Here is a 17,567-nt window from a genome sequence, read left to right on the forward strand (position 1 = left end):
CAGCAGCGCTCGGCCCCGCTCCATGCCGCCCTGCCCGCCGCGGCGCGGGCCCCGCGGGGCGACGGCGGGCGCGGGGCGGGGAGCGGCGCGGCGGTGCTGAAGGACAGCTCCGCTCTGCTCGGCTCCGCTCCCGCTCTCCCCGCTCCCCCTGGCTCCGCTGCCCTCGGCTGCGCTCGCCCCGGCTCCGCTCCGCGCCCCGGGCGCGCCCCTCGCCGGGTGGCCGCGGGGCCGCCGCTCGCCGCGCCTGGATGCGCCCCCCGCCACCGCGCCCGCGGCTCCCATGGCGGTGGCACGGAAAATCAAAACTTTGTTGACGGTGAACATCTTGGTCTTCGTGGGCATCATCCTCTTCTCCGTGTACTGCAGGATCCAGGACCGCTCCCAGGAGCTGGTGCAGATCGTCCGGAGCGCGGACCGCCGGGCCAGGAGCCGCGGCGCCAAGGTGGGCAGCCTGGCCGACAGGGAGTCCATCCTGCAGCGCCTGGACCACCTGGAGGAAGTGGTCTACAACCAGCTCAATGGTACGAGGGCCGGGGAGGGATGTCCTGTGTCCCGGGAGGGTGCTGCAGGATGGGCAAGAGCCCCCGAAGTGTCTCCCCGCTGGGCAGGAGAGCCCGGGCGCCAATCACACCGACCCCAGCGCTGAAGTGCTGAAAACCGAAGGCAAGAGGTGATGCGGGGCTGTGCTGGAGGGGTTTGTCGAGCCTCCCACCACCACCCTGCCTCTCTGCCAACTCTTGGTCCAAAATCAGGACTTCCTCAATAGATGCAAAGTTCAGGAGGCTGCAGTTCAGGGATTTTAGGATCGGAGGAAGTCCCTACAAACTGGACCAGGCTTCATAGTTTGCCTGGATATATTAACTCTGTATAGGAAGTTCTTTGTATAGTAAATACAGTGTTAGATTATAGCTGGAAGTCATATACTTGGTTTCAGAGCTACTTTAAAAACATTCTGCTGAGTTCTTACCTTGTGCACTGTTAATGGTCTGTTTAAACATTGCACCCATATGTTTCCTAATGATTTTGCCACTTACTTTTGTTATTGTCATTGATGAGGAAGGGAAGCATCCACCAGTTCTTTTTATGGCTTACTATTCTAATTCACCAGCCTTGAAAAATATTGCTAGGTAAGCAAAGAACCCTTCCATAGTAGTTAAAACAGGCTAAGCCATCAAAGTTGTTATAGGACAGATAACAGTTCTTATAGAAACTAATTCTTCAAAATGACTGCATTTGTATTTGCATGGATTTGTAAAGTTCTAAGTGTGAGCCATCAAAGAAGTAAGTATGTGATCAAATACAGCAGTATTTTGGACAAGAAAAGGCTGAAGGAGTGAACTTTGCATGAGATTATAATATAAATGTAACATTTAGTGTTTCACAGCAAATAAAATTTTCAGCGTAAATAAGTTTAATATGCACTTGTAGGCTGCTTGTGGAAATCTTACTTGTAACATTGATTTAAGAAAGGCTACTGTAGCCTCAAAATGCAGACAAATAGGAGGGTTAGCATAAAGTATGTTTCCTATTACTACTTTGTGAATGAATGTATAAATCTAAGTTAGGCTGTTATGGTAATATGCAGTTTGTACTAGCAATCCCCTCACACTCTCCTCTGGATAAACAGGGCAGAGAGGGGGAATGTGAAGTGGGGTGTTAGTCCCAAGCCCACACATTCAGGAATTAGAGGGAAAGTGTCAACAGCTGTGTTTTCTAATCATACTTTGGAACAGTTTTGAAGAATGTGGGATTGAAGAGGAAAATCGTTCCTGTGAATTCCACCAAGCCACAAAGTTCCCAAACTAAATTAGATTGCTCTGCAAGATATATCCATTGCAGCTCAGTGAATGGGGTTGTTTGTTCCAAATAGATTTGTTCTTGGTGTTCTTCACAGGGGAGACTTTGGGAAGGATCTCCCTGTTCTGTGTTCATCTCAGCACAGCATCCCCTGGAGAATCAGCAGGAGTCCTTGCCGTGCTAGGCAGGCACCACTGCATGCAGTGACTGGAAGTTCTCTGTGAAGCATGCCTCTTTTTGGGAGCTGCTTTCTTAATCTTCTTTAATTCCGTTTATTGGATATGGGTCTTCATGGTGAAATCACTTGAAGTTAGGGTTACATTGCTTCTTCAGGTCATATCAAACATTGCAAGCAGTTTTCTTTTCTGGGAAGTTCTTACGCAGGAAAATACAGAAAGTTTTTCAAGCTGAGCAGTTAAAATTTCCTATTTATTTCCCCTTAATTTTTCTCTGATGTGATTGTTGAGTTTCTTATTTTTACACAGATAACATAACACATTAACATAGATTAATTCTTTCATCATAATTCTGAAAAAAAATACTTCTTCCCCCCATCATGTTTCAACAGAAGGAAAAAGTCCTAAGAAATTAGGAGGTGCTTCACTGAAATCATCAGAGTTGCACTGCTGTAAGTGAAATCAGGACCAAGCATCTGTATTTGGGTTTAGCTGGCTGCTGTTCTGTTTGTAATACCATGACTCATTATTTATGCCATTAATGGGCATCAGTGGGATCCAGGGGAGCCAGTCTGACAGGGCTGTGCTGTGTCACACAGCAGGGCTGCTCTGACACAAGCACTCTGTGCTCTGGAGCTCTGCAGCTCCACCTCAGTGTCGAGTCAGGTTTCTCAGCCCTGCACATGCTGCCTGATCACAAGAGAGCTGGCTGAGGCTGTCTTGGATGTCACTTTTTCATGAGGTGGGTCAAAGTCTCTTCTATGTGGAGAGACAGACACAGGTAGACAGGTTTTATTCAGGAGGAATCTGAGTTCCTTGCATACCCAGAACCCCTCAAAGCTCCAGGAGGCTGAGTCCAGCTCAATGCTACCATTGCAGCAGGTCAGCCCAGCCCAGTATTTGAGTTTTCTGCTCTTCATCCTTTCTCTTTGAGATCAGCAAATTTAGAGCCACCTATTAAGTATATTTTTGGTAATATCTCAGTGTTTTTTTATTTTATTTTTCTCTTCTATTCAGATGAGATCTGAACCCATAAAACTTACCTGGATTTTCTAGGGACTCTGTTGATGATCCAGGGCAACAAAAAGCCACTCTGTGAGAGACCAGCCTTGCAGCTGCACAATTTTGTTTCTGTCACACGTTTGTTTACAGACAATCAAGAAAATTTATTTAGAAGTGTGTACCTTCTGCAAGGAAAAGAAACACGGGCAGTAATATTACAAATGTATAAAGAGGCAACCCAAAACTGATCACTTGAGAACTCATTAACTTTTCAGTCTGAATGAAATCAGTGAGTGCAGTGCCTGTGGAGGTGTGTGCAGAACACAGAGGACCATGGACGAAAGTCAGGGAAAGCTGGTCCTTGCCATTATCTTTGGCAGAACAAGAGTTTTTAGAACAGGATGAATGAGAATTGCCATGATTCCCTGCAGAGTCGTGCAGACATACACCCAAACAATAGTTTTCATTTGGCTCGTGCTCTGGTTTTTTATCAACTTGGGAAAAATGGTATTTCTGAAAGCTCTCTTTTCCCTCAGCTGCTGCTGGGTTTGGTGGAAGCAAATGAACAGAGCATGTAAAGGGAAAGGAAAGCAATGAAACGTGTCAGTGGAATTTTCTTGGTGAGACTTTGTATTACCTCCTGATGTTTGACCTTGGGTACAATGTTTGTTTTGAAAAACAGAGTTATTATAGACCTAGTTGAGCAATAGATATATATTATTTTTTATTATTTTTTGCTATGGTATTGCTATTGATGGATATATTTTATTGTCATTCAGCACAGAACTCCTACCAGCTAGACTTGGTAGCAATTCACTAAATGTCATAATGATAACACCTTTGTATTTTCTTCCTTTGCCTTACTTTTTTGTAAAGGGAAAAAATTAAAAAAATATTGAATTGATTGAATTTTTTTCCCCTAATCAGTTTTGCATCTAAGTCTGTTGCTAATGATTCACCATAAAGGATAAAGAATTTTTGATGCTCCAAGTAGAGCATAACCTTTCATGCCAAAAGCAATTGAAGGTCAGACTACAATTTCTGTCTAATTGCCTTTTTCCCTTTTCACTGTCTCTTTCCAGTAATACACAACAATCAATACAGCATGTAATTAGATTTCATTCAATCTGCAAAGATTTAGAGAGCTTTCATCTTCTCATTATGTATTCTCACATCATGTCTTCCTACCCATGTCTTCTACACTGGACCCCTTTGACCTGTTCTATTTTAGATGTGGAGGGATGAGTTGGGAGCATTCCCATGAATTTGACAGGTTATCATTCGTTACACATCATAATTTGATTTTGGTCTCTTTGGGAAGATTAAATGCAATAGCAATTTCCAGTGTGATAAATGGGGTTTACATTACATATGCATTTCATGGAGGAGGCTGGGGGAAAAGTGGACAATTCACATAATTGCAGCACAGAGGCTTAAAATGATGGAAATAGCAGGTCCTGGGTGCAGAGTACTGATTCCTGCTGACTGGGACTCCTGATTTTTAGAGTGTTCTGGAAGCCAAGTGATTGCATTTAAAATTCAGCCTGGCAATCTGCATAGGTAAAAGTTACAGTAGTACTTTTAAAAGGGCAGTTTATTCTTCATAGGCTCTGGACTGGTTGAAAATGGGTCCAAATTTCCACGTTTGAAAGTAAGGGTTGGGAACAGGCTGCAAGAGAGTCATGTGAATGTCCACATCACATGTCCACATTGTCAAAAAGAAGTTTTTACAGCTGGCAGCTCTCAGCTGAAGAGCAGTTCCTTGGCAGAGGAAAGAGGTAAAGCCACACCTGCAAAGGTCACATTTAGTGTGACTGCAGCCTTGTACCAATGAAACTGCACCTTCTCATACCCTCACATTTTATAACTATTTCTATTTTATGTGTTTATGGTCTGCTACTAACATACATCTGGCAAAATTAGCACCTAAACATGTCCAGAAACATCAGCTCACATGTGAGCTCTGCTCTCAACCATGTGCTTTCCTTCTGGTGATGGGCTTCTCTTCACCTGGTCTCATTTTGAGGACATTTTTAAAGAAGAGCAAGGTTGGTTCTCATGAAGGCAGGAGGGGAAAATGCTGACTTTTGGTGGTTTGTTTGTTTGTTTGTTTGTTTATTTTTTTAAAGTTACGCTGCCATTGCTTGGTTTACTACACAGTGTTTTCTATAGTGCTGGGTCATTTTCTCAAGCTTGGGCAAGTCACCATTGACTGACCCAATGCAGGCCTGACCTTCAAAGGTATTGCAAAGTGATGGTCAAGTCCAACAGACCAATTTCCCCATCACACTTGTTTTGGTTGTGTTAGTATTGATTTATGCAGCTGAGGGAACTCACAATCAGTGCTTTCAGGAAGGTCAAGGTTTTATTCCCCAAAACAACAGAAGGAAAACGTAATGAGCCAATATTTGGATAGCCCCTATATAAATACAAGGTAATATTTGAAATAGAATAATCCATTTAGGCACTTGAGAAAGAAAAGTTCTAAAAGTTTAGTTAAAAAAGAGGGCAGCTCTCTTTTGTAAAACAGACAAAATTGCACTCAGCTCTGAAAAATATTGACAAATGCAAAAAAATATGTCTCCATTCCAGCAGCACATCAGTGATTTTAAAGTCTTCCCTCTACTCTGTGCTTCATACAGTGGTAACTATTTTTTATGTAATGTTTCTGCTTTTTGCCGTTGTAGCTGGGAAGAAAGTGTATTTTGACAGGAAAAAAAATCATGTGGTAATTTTATCATTGACTCATTTGAGTGGAACTTGAATCATTTGTACCATATGAGATTAAAAGCAATGTTTACAGAGGCAGAAAGGAAACCTTTGCCTGATGTTGGTTTTGTTGCCTTTTCAGCTGTATTCTGGTTCAGTATCTTTCCATTTCTTTGTATATTTAGCTGGAATTGGAAAAGCAAATATGGGTCTGTCATCTTCCCAGAGAGGAACACCTACAGCCACAGCACAGGCTTGGAGGATTAGAAAACCTGGCTTTAGGTTAATACCCTTGATGGAGAGAGGTGAAGCTGGTTTTTGAGTTGAGGGAGTTTTATTGTTTGTTAGTTTGATCTTTTAGTAAATAAAGGCAGGTAGCAGTTGAACCAGGGGCATCATTTTAGAATGAGGCTCCAGACACTGAAAGTGTGGCATTTATCCAAGGAAATACTAAGATTTATGAAAGGAAGGAAAATAAATGAGTCATGTTTAACAAATCTGCCTTTTTTTTAATGCTTCTCTCTAACTTTACTAATGGGCACTCAGTTTCTCTTTCTCAGCATACTTGGCATACTTTTTATTATTGTTGCTGTTTGTGGGGTTTCTCTTGGTAGTCATTACCATCATTTAGTTTAAACCAACACACTGAAGGACAGAAAAAAAGTAGAAAATAAAAGGAGCCTGTGATGTTCTGGATAACAGGAAGGAAGAGAGCCAGTGACAGCAGAGCAGCTTCCAACCTTGTTGGAGTCCTATTGATCAAAACTGTCCTCTGAAATAAGACACCTCGAGTTCCTGAGAGAGAAAGCCAGAGAAGCCCTCCCAGTGACCCAAAGTCATCTTCTCCTGAGAGCACAGAGCTAAACCAGCCAAATGCTAATTGGATGTGTCTGCTTTTCCTAAAGCTCATAGCTGTGGTGCCATGGAAATGCCTGTGAATATCTGAAAGCTTCAGAGGTGGAGGCAAAACCCATTTCTAGGACAGCAGGGCAAGTGCAAACACATTAAAAACTGAAACTGTCTTTCTGCCCTGGAGTTTCTGTCCTTTCAGGGGTTCTGGAATATCTAGGTTCTCCAGACAGTTTTGAAGACAACATACAGCACAACTGGCACTTACTGCTTACTCAGCAAATCCTGTAGTAGATTAAAATAGTGCAAGGCCATCTCCTGAGCCAGGATTTCTTGACTTACTCAACAGAAGGCAGCAATGATTCAACTTGGTCTAGGGCCCTCCGATTTGTCTGAGCTTACTTTGAGTTCAAATACACGGTCGTGCTGCTGGGGATAAAGGTGACGACCTTGGTTCTGTTGGTTATTTTTCAGTTTGATCTGTTGGGCTTCCAAATTCTTATTTCTTGAAGCAATATCACACTCAGGATCTGGAGTAGGCCCAGATGAAGTGATCTGTGAGCATGTGCACATCTGTAGATATCCAAGGAAGTGGTATTTTGGAGTTGAGCTCTGCTCTCTTATCCCTCTGGTTTGATGTTCTCCTCCTACAGTGAGGGAAGGGGACTTTGCTTTCTGCAGTTCTTCATGCTGACTTTTTATTTCATCTGGTTTAGCTCAGTTGGACTCCTTGCTGTGCATGGAAAGAGTCCAGCAGCACCTTTTGTGGGAAATCCAGTGGAATGCGTGTTCCAGAGGAACTCTCACACCAGTTCCCTGCCCCTCTTACTGCACTTGTCAGGTCATTTCATTTCTGAACAATTCTGTGCTTGTGTTTAATTTACCTGGATGACTTGTTCTGAGGGATCTTCTCACAAAGCAAGGGTGAGCCTGGGGCCATGAATTGTTTTGGATCCCTGTTGAGGGCAGTCCTTAGTGGAACAAGGCAGCTGAAATGGGCTGGTCTTGAGAATCCCTGACAAATGGTAAAAGGCCTGAATTTTTTTGTGGTTTTTTTTTTTTTCCTTCAAATGTGTCCTTGATTACTGGCTCTGAAGGAGAGTCTGAGGGCAGCAGCAGGGTAGAGAGCTGAGGAGACAATAGAGTGATTCTGCTTTGTCATCATGCGCAGTGTGGACGCAGAGTTCTCTTGGGGGCTGAAGAGTTGTTGAAGTAAATGAGCAAAACGTTTTTGGAGAAGGTGAGAGTATAGATTTCTGAATATCTTAAGCCTTGTATCACCTCCCATGGAGCCTTTCTCTAGAAGCACTTTCACTTGCCACTGGTCTGATTTATACTTTTAATACATGAGCTGTAATTTGCATGTCATCCTGGGAGAGTGGGCAATGATGAAGAAAACTGAACCAAGGAAAAGGTTTTTAAAAGAGCTTCTGTTTTAGTAGTTTTCTGCTACTTAAAAATGGCTCTGTCAGGCAGAGATTATGGATGCCAAAGTACTACAGGAGAGTGTTCTCTGTTTCACAGCACAACGTTTGGAATCCCAGTGTCTGGAATCACATTTAAATAACCCAGATTTGGTAGGTGAGGATACAAAGGACTTGCTTGGCTTCTGGGATTCTTTGGTGAGCATTTGCTTCAGTCTCAACCTCTGGGGCTGCAGGTTAGAGCAACGAGCCCAAGAGGCTGCTGCAACAGCAGGCTCTGCCCTGGGCTGAGCAGCCCCTGTAGAATGGCACAGCACTGGCACAAGCCTTGCTCTTACCCAGCAGGTTGCTGACACCTCCTTCCCCCGTGCAAAGCCAGCTCAGCTCTGTGGAAAGGAGCTGTGTGCAGGCCTGTGTTGGCTGTGGGTCACAGGACTGACAGCACAGAGCTGGCTGGTCTCTCTGGGTGCCCAGTGTTGTTGGATTTTGTTCCTGGGGATCTGTTGAAGTTGCCATGTCTGTGCTTGAGTCAGCAGTTGTGTTCAGCTGGGAATCCAAGCCAGGTGCAAGAGTGACACTGCTTTCTAAGCAAAGTGCAGATGCTGCCAGCCCTGCTGTGCTGTGGCAGTGTGGGGGGTGACAGACACTGCTGCCTGCACGGGGTGACTGCCTCAAGAAGGTTTTATCACTGCAGCAATGATTCCAATTCTCCTCAGCTCACCCGTGCACTTAGTCCTGTAGAAATCAGTTGCCTAAATTAATCTTTGCTATTGATCCAGAGGCATCAGCACAGCCAGTAGTCATCAGTACAGTAACTCCAGGAGTAAATTTGGCCAAGTGAAGGCATTTTTGCCACAGGATGAGGAGCAGGTTTGGTAGTCATGATGATGTGTATGTAGTACAAAGGATGAAGCCTTGCTGTGTCCCTGTACTGCTTCAGTAAGGATGAGAACAGAGCCCTTCCTCCTTGGAGGTTTTGGAAGGATTCCACTTTCTAGTAGAAATCTGGTGAACTTTGTATTTTTTTTTTTTTTTGCCTCTGACTCCTAATCCTGGGGGCTCTTGTTGCCTCTGTGTTTGTGCCATTTGGCTCCACTCTGCACTTTGCAAAAAGAAGTTCTCAGACCAGGGCAGATAACCACTTCATGGTGGCTGTACTACCCATGGTACTGCAGGAACATTTGCAAAGGAAAAGGGGGTTTGTTGCATAGGATTTTGTTTCTCTTGGAAGATATCCATGAAGACAGCTGGAAAGCCCTTTCCTTGCTGCAACACTGGGGAAGTTTGCTGCTTCTTTTTTTTTAATTATTTTTTTTTTCCCTCTAGCATTTTTGGTGGGGTGGTAGGGTTAATTGGTTGTTTTTCATTTGGATTTTTTATGCTGGTTTTGTATTTTATTTGGCAATGGGGCCTTACTGCCCTTTTAGAAATTGAGTTTATTTTTTTCTACAGCTCTCATATGCCTCTAGGATGAACAGCTTTTGTAAATAAAAATGTATTTTTTGTTATATTAACTCATTTTCAAGCAAGCCTTGTGTTGTAGCAAAGATTGGTGGTATTCTTTCCCGTGCACGCTGAACTGAAGGCAGTGATAAGACTAAAAATATCCCCAATTGAAATAGCATTGTATAACCCAAAGGTTAGTTTTCCTCAGGATGAAAATTTGCAGTTGCTCTATGGGTTCCTTGTAAGACAGATTTCTGGTCATGCAGCCATGTGTAAAATGAGGCTACTGATAGCTGCAAAGTTCTGTATCTGCAAAACTCAGCCCCACTGGTGGCTGCCAGGAGCAGAATTCAGCTGGTGGCCAATGCTGACACCCCTTGCTCTGCTGTGAGCTGGGGCTGAGTGCTGGCTGCGGTACCAGAGCAGGGACCAGGCACTGTTCACACCTCTAACAGGAAAAACAGATTTTCCAGCACAGAGCTGTTAATGCTAAAACCTGCTGATGGATTGCAGGTGGCTCCATGGAACAGATGGGAGCGGGGCACGAGGGGAGAGTGAGCTGAGCGTGTTGGAGATATTACACAGCCTAATGCTGAGCTGCCCAGCTGCTGAAAGAGTTGATGCTTTCAATTTTCACAAGCAATGAGTGGGTTTGGTGTGGAAAAATGGGTGGTTGGGTGGTTTGGGTGTGAGCCCATGCTAGCCTTGGTTATAGAAAACACTTTTTTTTTTTTAGGTAGTTCTGTTACATAATTTGTGTGTTGTCTGGAGAGCCCCCAGGACCCAGGTCTGTGGATTTAGGCTGATGACTTTTCAAAAGCATCACAGGGATGTGGGCAGCCAAATTCTCCACTGGAGCCACTTTTCTTCCAGGTGCCCAGTAGCTTCTACCATTCTTTAATGAACTTTTGCATCTGCCAGAAGTTGCAACTTAGCAGTTGAAAAATGTATTTTGTTTATTCACTGCTAGCATTGCAAGGAGCAGTGAAAATGTTTGCAGGTATTAATTATAAATGTCACATATTTCTTCAATTTAACATTTGGCAAACTCACTCAACACATCCTTTGTGGTGTGCTCCTTTAAAAGGCACAGACGTGACCATGTCAGCACCTGCACTGAACATTTCACCCTCAGCTATTCCTGCTCTGAATACACAAACCCAATAATCTTTGATTTTAGACCTGTGCCAGCATGATGCTCCTCCTGAAATAGATCCATCTGGCTCAATGCATTTCCATTCAACAGAAAACTAATTCCGGAAGGGAAGTGCCTTTTATAATGCCTCTATCCAGTGGGGTTGTATGCAAAACCTTCTGTTTCCTGAAAGAGGCAGCTTGGTATGGGTCCCATATTCACAGCTACATTCCCATTCCAGGCCCACATAACTCAAAGCCAGGCTGCAGAGAGCCCTCTCAGATGAGATCATGGAAGGAAGAATTTCTTCTGTGATTCATTCTGAACCTGATCTGCCTAATAACTGGATTCTTTGTCTCCCTCTTTCTGTCACACATTAAAAAGTTCACAAAGTGAGAATTTCCAGCCTTCTTTGCACAATGAGAAGAGTGAACAAAAGATGTGCATAAATGGAGGAGAAATGTTTGTGAGGGAACAAAGACCTGGCTCTAACTCTGAAGCTGGGATGGAGCAGCCCGGCGGGCCAAGGCCACGGGCTGAGTGATGCAGCCCTTGGAGAAGGAGATGGGCTTTGCAGAATGATTTTTGCATATGCTACAGGACTACTGTTTAGGCATCTCTCAGCCTTTAATCAGCCTGACAAGAAGCTGGAGCACAAATAAAGTCAAAGAGACACAGTGGAGCCTGTGGAAGAACGAGGCCAGTGTGAAATTTTCCTTATTATAGTTGGTGGAAGTGCTCATGGGATGAGTGAGCTGGGGTCAGGGTTTGTGCCCAGCTCATGGCAGAGCTGTTCTGGCCCTAAGGTGGAGCTCCCCATGGCAGCACCACATGATATTGTGATATTGGTAATCAATGGTATATGTGACAAATCACTCTGGGACAGCCATACCAGAGTTTGACAATGCATCTTAACGTGGAGTTCTGATAGTAATTGTGGGCCAGTTTCAGGAGAGAAAAGCTCTTGGGGGGCTTCCTTATGGCACTGAGTAGCAAAGTCAGAACCAGGCCCAGAGGACAGGACAGCTCATGCAGGATCAGCACCAATTAGACATGACTAGGCTGAGACACGCTCTACTGTCATAAAGCAAAATGATATTTCAGGATGGAAATTCATTTTAGAAGCAGAAATCAGTGTATGATCTCCTGGTTTTGTCCCTGAGCTGGAAGAAGATGCCTCTAATCTGTTTGATGGGTAATACTGCATGCCTGTGGCTCCTCAGAGCCTCAGCATATGGTTGTGAAACTAGAGGTTGATTATTTTCAAAAGTATTTTGACAGATACTGAACTGACAGATTCCCTGTTAAAAAGAGAGAGAGGTTTTGTTTGCTCCTCTGCTCATGGCTTCATGGGTTTTAGGATCATACCTTGCTTTATATTCCTTTCAGAGGTGTGGGGGGGAAAGCACTCCTACCGTAAGAAATCAGAAGGATTAATTTTTTATTAATTCCAGAGGATAAACAGGCAGAGCTGCATGGAGTGGTGTGCCCTGCTGTCAGGGTGCCTCACCTCTAAGCCTGTGTTCTCCCTTTCCAAGGGTAGCAGTGCTAATCTAGCGAGTCAGGCATTTCCATGTGAATTTTCTGTAATATGGAAAAGTAGCTTTAAATGGGATCCTCATTATTTCATTAGGAATCCCCTAATCTGTGACCAGAAAACACACTCTTTTATCCCTTACCCTGGTTCTCATCATTGCCACTAACCCCTGACAAGAAGCAGAGTGTGTGAACTCACAGAAACTGGAACTGGGGACAGAAGAGGTCAAGAAAATATTTGAAGTTGCTGAAATACAAGTCCCAGACCCAGGAGACCTGGCCTTCATTTCCAGGGGGGCTGTCCTGGGCTCTTTATCTGTGGTGACAGCTCATGTCTCTGCTGCCCTGAACCCCTCCCCTCATCTGTGTCCTCAGGTTAACTGTGTGATACAGTTAATTAGTGGTGTATATAACAGCCTGGCATCCAACAGACCTGGACACCCAGCAATTAACACATTTAATCCTAAAAATATGTGTTCAGTTCCTTGAGCAGATAAACCAAGAAAACTCAATTTCTTGTGGGTTGGCAACCCACAAGTGAATTCTTGGGTGGTCTCTAAGAGCTCCAACAGGTCTCTTGTGTTTGATCTTTCACCAAACCTCTTCTCTCAGTAGGAACATTTTAATGGCACTTTCTTCCCAGATGTCAGCTTCTGTGACACTCACAGAAATGCAGTTTTTGGAGACCTCTGACTGTCTGCCAAGCTTTGGCTGAAGTTAGAAGCAGTCCTTGAAATCTAACAAGCAGAGTGAAGAGAGAGAGGCAGACTGATAGACAAATGGAGACAGCATGATCCCACAAAATGTTTTTTCTTAGCAAACCAGGCTAAAAATCATATTGCTGATAAATGGGACTTATTTAAATACAATCATGAAAATGAAGTTCTGAGCTTTTAAAGGAACCAGACTCAGATGTCCACATGGAACTTCTTTGCTTGCTCTGTTAATTGGCAATATGTTAGCACAAGCATTTTTTTTCTCTACTTTCCTGCTTATTTCAGTTAATAACTACAGCAACATGACATTTCCCTGACACAACACCAGTACTGCAGGAGAGCCTGCCTTATTTTCAGCCTGCTGAAATGGCAGACTCGGGTCCCACTAGCCTGTCTCAGTGCCTTTCAGCAGAGTGAATAATTCAATTACAAGCGAGCAGAGCAGCGATGCCGGTGCTCTGTGCTCAGCAGTGTGACGCACGTCCTGCTGCCCATCCCATCCCATCCCATCCCATCCCATCCCATCCCATCCCAGGGCTCAGCCCTGCCTTTCCCTGGCCCCACTTGGTGCTGGGAAGCTCTTGCTGCTTAGGAGAAACGTGGGTGTGACCTGAAGTTTAAGCGTGACCGGAGATCGCGTCTGCTTTGTGTCCTTGAGGAGTGATGAGCCCAAGCTGTAAACTCAGAACTCGGGTTCCTGAAATTCAAATTTTGATTCATACCAGTCTCTCCACTGAAGGATGATTTTCTGCTGTATAAAGGCACCTTCTATCACTGTCCTCATTTCTCTTTTTACTGTGTAATTTAACACCTCATAATGTAGTCGTAAGTACAAACCGGAGACACATCAGGGGACAGGGACATTCATTCTTTCATGGAATTTTGGCATAAAGGAGAGGAAAGCTTGAAGAAAAATTGAGTCTCTGAAAACTTGAGTTTCTTTTTACATTGCCTTGGTGAAAACCAGATAAGCACTGTTGCAGTCAGTGGTATTAGGAAGGTAAATTGAAGAAGGTTGATTCACAACTTCAAAAACGTGGCCATTGTCTTTATATATGATCTGAATTCTATATATGTGGGGTAATTTAAACGTGCTCTGTAGGTAGATCAAAGCAGCACATTGTTACCAAATGCATCCTGTCTTCTCCAAGGCAAGCCCAGGGGTCCTGCTGTGGGTTTGTCAGGGCCCAAATCAGCCCTAGGTCACAGTCAATTCCTACAAATACCCACATGCAACGAAGCCAATCTTGTTAATAATGAATCAGTTATTATAGGAGAGCTGGTTTTTACAGTGCCTGTAATAGGAGATTGTAGCTTTCCAGCTCCTGGAAGTCTGAGTCAATTTATCTTTATATCAACAATAAACCAGAAAGGGCAGAAATCAAAGTAAGCAATGTTTTTATTACCGCTTTTAAATAAAACATTGTGCCAATATTTTTCCCCTAACATTACATCTTTATTTTCTCCAATTTATTGGCAATTGCTATTTATCTTCATTTCTCCTTTCTTTTGCAAAGCTATCTCATCCTTTGATTTGCTTCCCCCAGAGAATGTGGTACCTAATTCTTTTTATTTGTCCTTGATAAATCCCTGATTAATTGTATGTTATAAGCTATCCATGCAACATCGTGTCTTTCATTTCTAAATAGCTTTTCTGTTATGAATATAAAGAGCTGAAGCTTTCCTTTCTAGAGTCAGAACTAAATCCAGACTCAACATTTCCTTTAACAATGGCAAAGCACTTCAAAATCAAGTGAGATTCTCAGCACTGTGGAATCTCCTTCTATTCCCCCTTTGTTAGCAGGAGAGACTCAGACCTTTAGTTGGGCACATCCTCCAGTAGATAGATCTGTTATAAATGTGGCCATCACTTCATCTCATCAATTAGAAGTCTGCAGAATAACAAACTTCATCCATTTTAGCTTCAAATATGCCATAATTTGTTTATTTGTAAGCACTTTTGTTTAGGTGCTGGGTTCAGGACTGTCTTTTTGTTGCTTAAAATGTGTCCTGTGTTTGGTTTTGAGCTGACTTGTCCTGCTGGCTGAAAATTAAATCATACACACATTAAGAGGTTGATGGAAGGAGGCATTGGCAAGCAAGGCACAGCTGTGGTGTATGTTGACATGAGATATGAAAATAAAGTGAAGGCAGGAAAGAGGAGGAAAAGCAGAGAGCCAAAAGCCAAGCTCCCTGAGAGGTGTCAAAGATGCGCCTGAGAAAGAAGAATGTAAAGACAGGTCAAGAAAAATACACAGATCTACAGATCTAAAATAGACAGTCTGTCAGGAAAAGGAGTATGTTTTGAAACCAATGTGCAACGATGCAAAAATAAAAAAGGTATGTCACTCGTACAGAGCTTTTAAGGCAATGCCACACTGAAAGGAAAGGGAAGGAATCAAGGCTCTCTCTGTCTCTTGTGAAAACCAATATCCAAATTAACTGTTTTCCAAGAGATTGGGTGGAAGTATTTGAAATCTCTCATCCTCAATAGCAGCTGATGTCTTCTCCCACCTGTTTCCAAGGAGAAATGTCCAATGATGAGATGGAGAGGCAGCAGATAGAGAACCAGCCCTGCTCTGACAAACCCAGGGACTTCCTCAGATCATTTCATTCTCTGATGCTAACAGGAAGAGCAGGCAGTGGCTCTTGGAGCACAGAAGGAGAGCAGTGGCTGTAGCCAGCAGGTCTGTAGTTGTTAACATTGGCTCTTTATTGTGGTTGCATTGCCAGGGGTGAACTCAGTGACTAATTTCACAGGAGTGGAAAATCGAGATCCACTTTCAAGCACGACGTGACTCTGAGTTCCAGCAGCTCCCATGTCTGGGTTTAATGCTGCCATCCTCTGCTGTGCAAAATGAGCTGAACAACTAGGAGCTTTTCAGCCATACAAATAGCAAAGTGTTCTATATGACTTTGTTGTTGGGAAAGCTATCTGTGTGATTATGTTAGTTTAATTTAATAGCAGGCTGTTTAGGTAAATGAGCAGGGAGGCATATGAGTGTCTGCAAATAATGTGGAGCATGATTGCAAAATGAGGCTGCAGGAGATGGGCTTGTCTGGCCCTTCAGGGCTCTCCAAACACCCTTGAGCAGGAGAGAAGAATCTTCCTTAACCTTGGACAAAATCCCTCTGATACAGAGACCCGAGGGTGAATCCTGGGCTGAAGGGCAGTAATTTGGCAGCTTGGGCAATGTCAGATGTGGTAGAGCCTTTGATGAGTGTGGACTTATTATCAGGACAATGGAGTCTAGAACAGTATGAACCTCCATAGGACTTGAAATTGGATAGATTTTTTTTTTTAATTCCTTGTGTTTAAAGATTTTTTTTCCCTTTTGGAACCTTTGCCTGTGGGATTGACTGTTGTAGTGGAGCTGGTCTGAGAACAGAGCAGTCAGGGACTTCTCATCCAGAATTGCACCAGAAGTCAAAGGGGTATTTTTAGTGATTAGAGGTGTGCAGTCATCTCTGTAGGGTCAGGGAAATGTCATTGCATCCCACAGCAGCTTTCCAGCTATGGCTCCATCCTGTCAGACCTTGGGTCAAATTCCCTTCCCACAGTGGTCCACTGCTTCCCTTCCCTACCTTTGACTAACACAAGCAAATTCTTTGCTTTTCAAAAGATATTTTCCTCATTTATGAAATTAAAACCCTTTAACTTGGCTGAACCAGCTTGTTCCTGAATCTAACTACACAGCCCCAAAGTTTTAGGTGCTCTTGCGCTGTGGAGCTTTTCAAGGAGAAGCTACTCTCCCCTCCTCTAGAATGGCTCTGTTATTGTTTTAATGATGCTTCACCCAGGAGTTTTCACCTCTGTTTCCCTGGAAAAATTAAAGAAAATCTAATATATCGATACAGATGATCCATTTCATGTGAGTTGGTGACACTCTGACCGTGACAGTACCAGAGAATTCATTGCTGCAGGAGCCCATTGAGTCTAATATTAGTGGCTGGGCTTTTAAAGGACACTGGTAGTTTTACGTCCTGTTTCTACCTGTCTGAGTTAAGATAATGAGGGTAATCTAATATTATGCTTCAGGGCTTTAGTTACCTGCCTGTGGGGTTCAGAAGGGAGCTCTGCTTCCAGGGACTGAGCAGAGTTTAATTGGCCGAGTGCTTTATCGTTTGTGTTTCATTTCCTCTGAAGCCTCAGGTATTGGCCACTGCCAGAGGACAGGTGCCAAACTGATGACACTCAGATTTTGTCTCCTTTTAATATCAGTGGGCTGCCAGGCAGATACACCAACATTTCAGCTCCTCCCCCTCAACTCCAGATTTATGCCATCACCAGAGGAGTTTTCTGGCTTTCCTCCAAAGCCCTGAAGAGAAAAATACATTTTATGTTTCACCAGCAAAAACCACGAGTCATCTGGGATTTAAAAACTTCTGGAAGAATCGTGGCATTTGTTATTTATTTAAAGATAACAAAGTGATCTTGCTCTGTGAATGAACTTTTTGATCATTGAAAGGAAAATTAAAAAAAATCAGAGTCACACACATAAAATTTAAAATTATCCATCTGGGGTAGGGGCTTTTTATTTTGTCTCTCAAAATATATCCTTATATAGATCTTCCTTGCTTAAGGAGGAAATCTATTTTTGTTTATATCAAGTGTCTGGCAAAACTCTGGCACCTCTCTTATTATCTGTAAATTTTGGATCAGTGTCCTACCTCACAAATGAGCTTTTATCTTCATCTCCAGTGGACTGTACAGCTGCTATGTCTTGGTCCTTCCAGTCCTCAATCTGTTTATCTCCTCCTGAATTATCTGTTGTAA

At 43.4% G+C, this 17,567-nt stretch overlaps 1 protein-coding gene across 1 annotated transcript in view; it reads left to right on the forward strand.

Moving 5' to 3' along the window:
• Positions 1–247: 247 nt before the first annotated feature.
• GALNT9 (polypeptide N-acetylgalactosaminyltransferase 9) overlaps positions 248–17,567 on the forward strand; it is a 128,778-nt gene continuing 111,458 nt past the window's right edge. The window contains exon 1 of the mRNA XM_038152293.1: positions 248–521. Within this exon, the coding sequence (XP_038008221.1) occupies positions 281–521 (241 nt within the window). The 5' untranslated portion in view covers positions 248–280. The remainder of the gene's footprint in view (positions 522–17,567) is intronic.

Source organism: Motacilla alba, chromosome 15 (genome assembly GCF_015832195.1).
Source record: "Motacilla alba alba isolate MOTALB_02 chromosome 15, Motacilla_alba_V1.0_pri, whole genome shotgun sequence".
NCBI classification, from domain to species: Eukaryota; Metazoa; Chordata; class Aves; order Passeriformes; family Motacillidae; genus Motacilla; species Motacilla alba.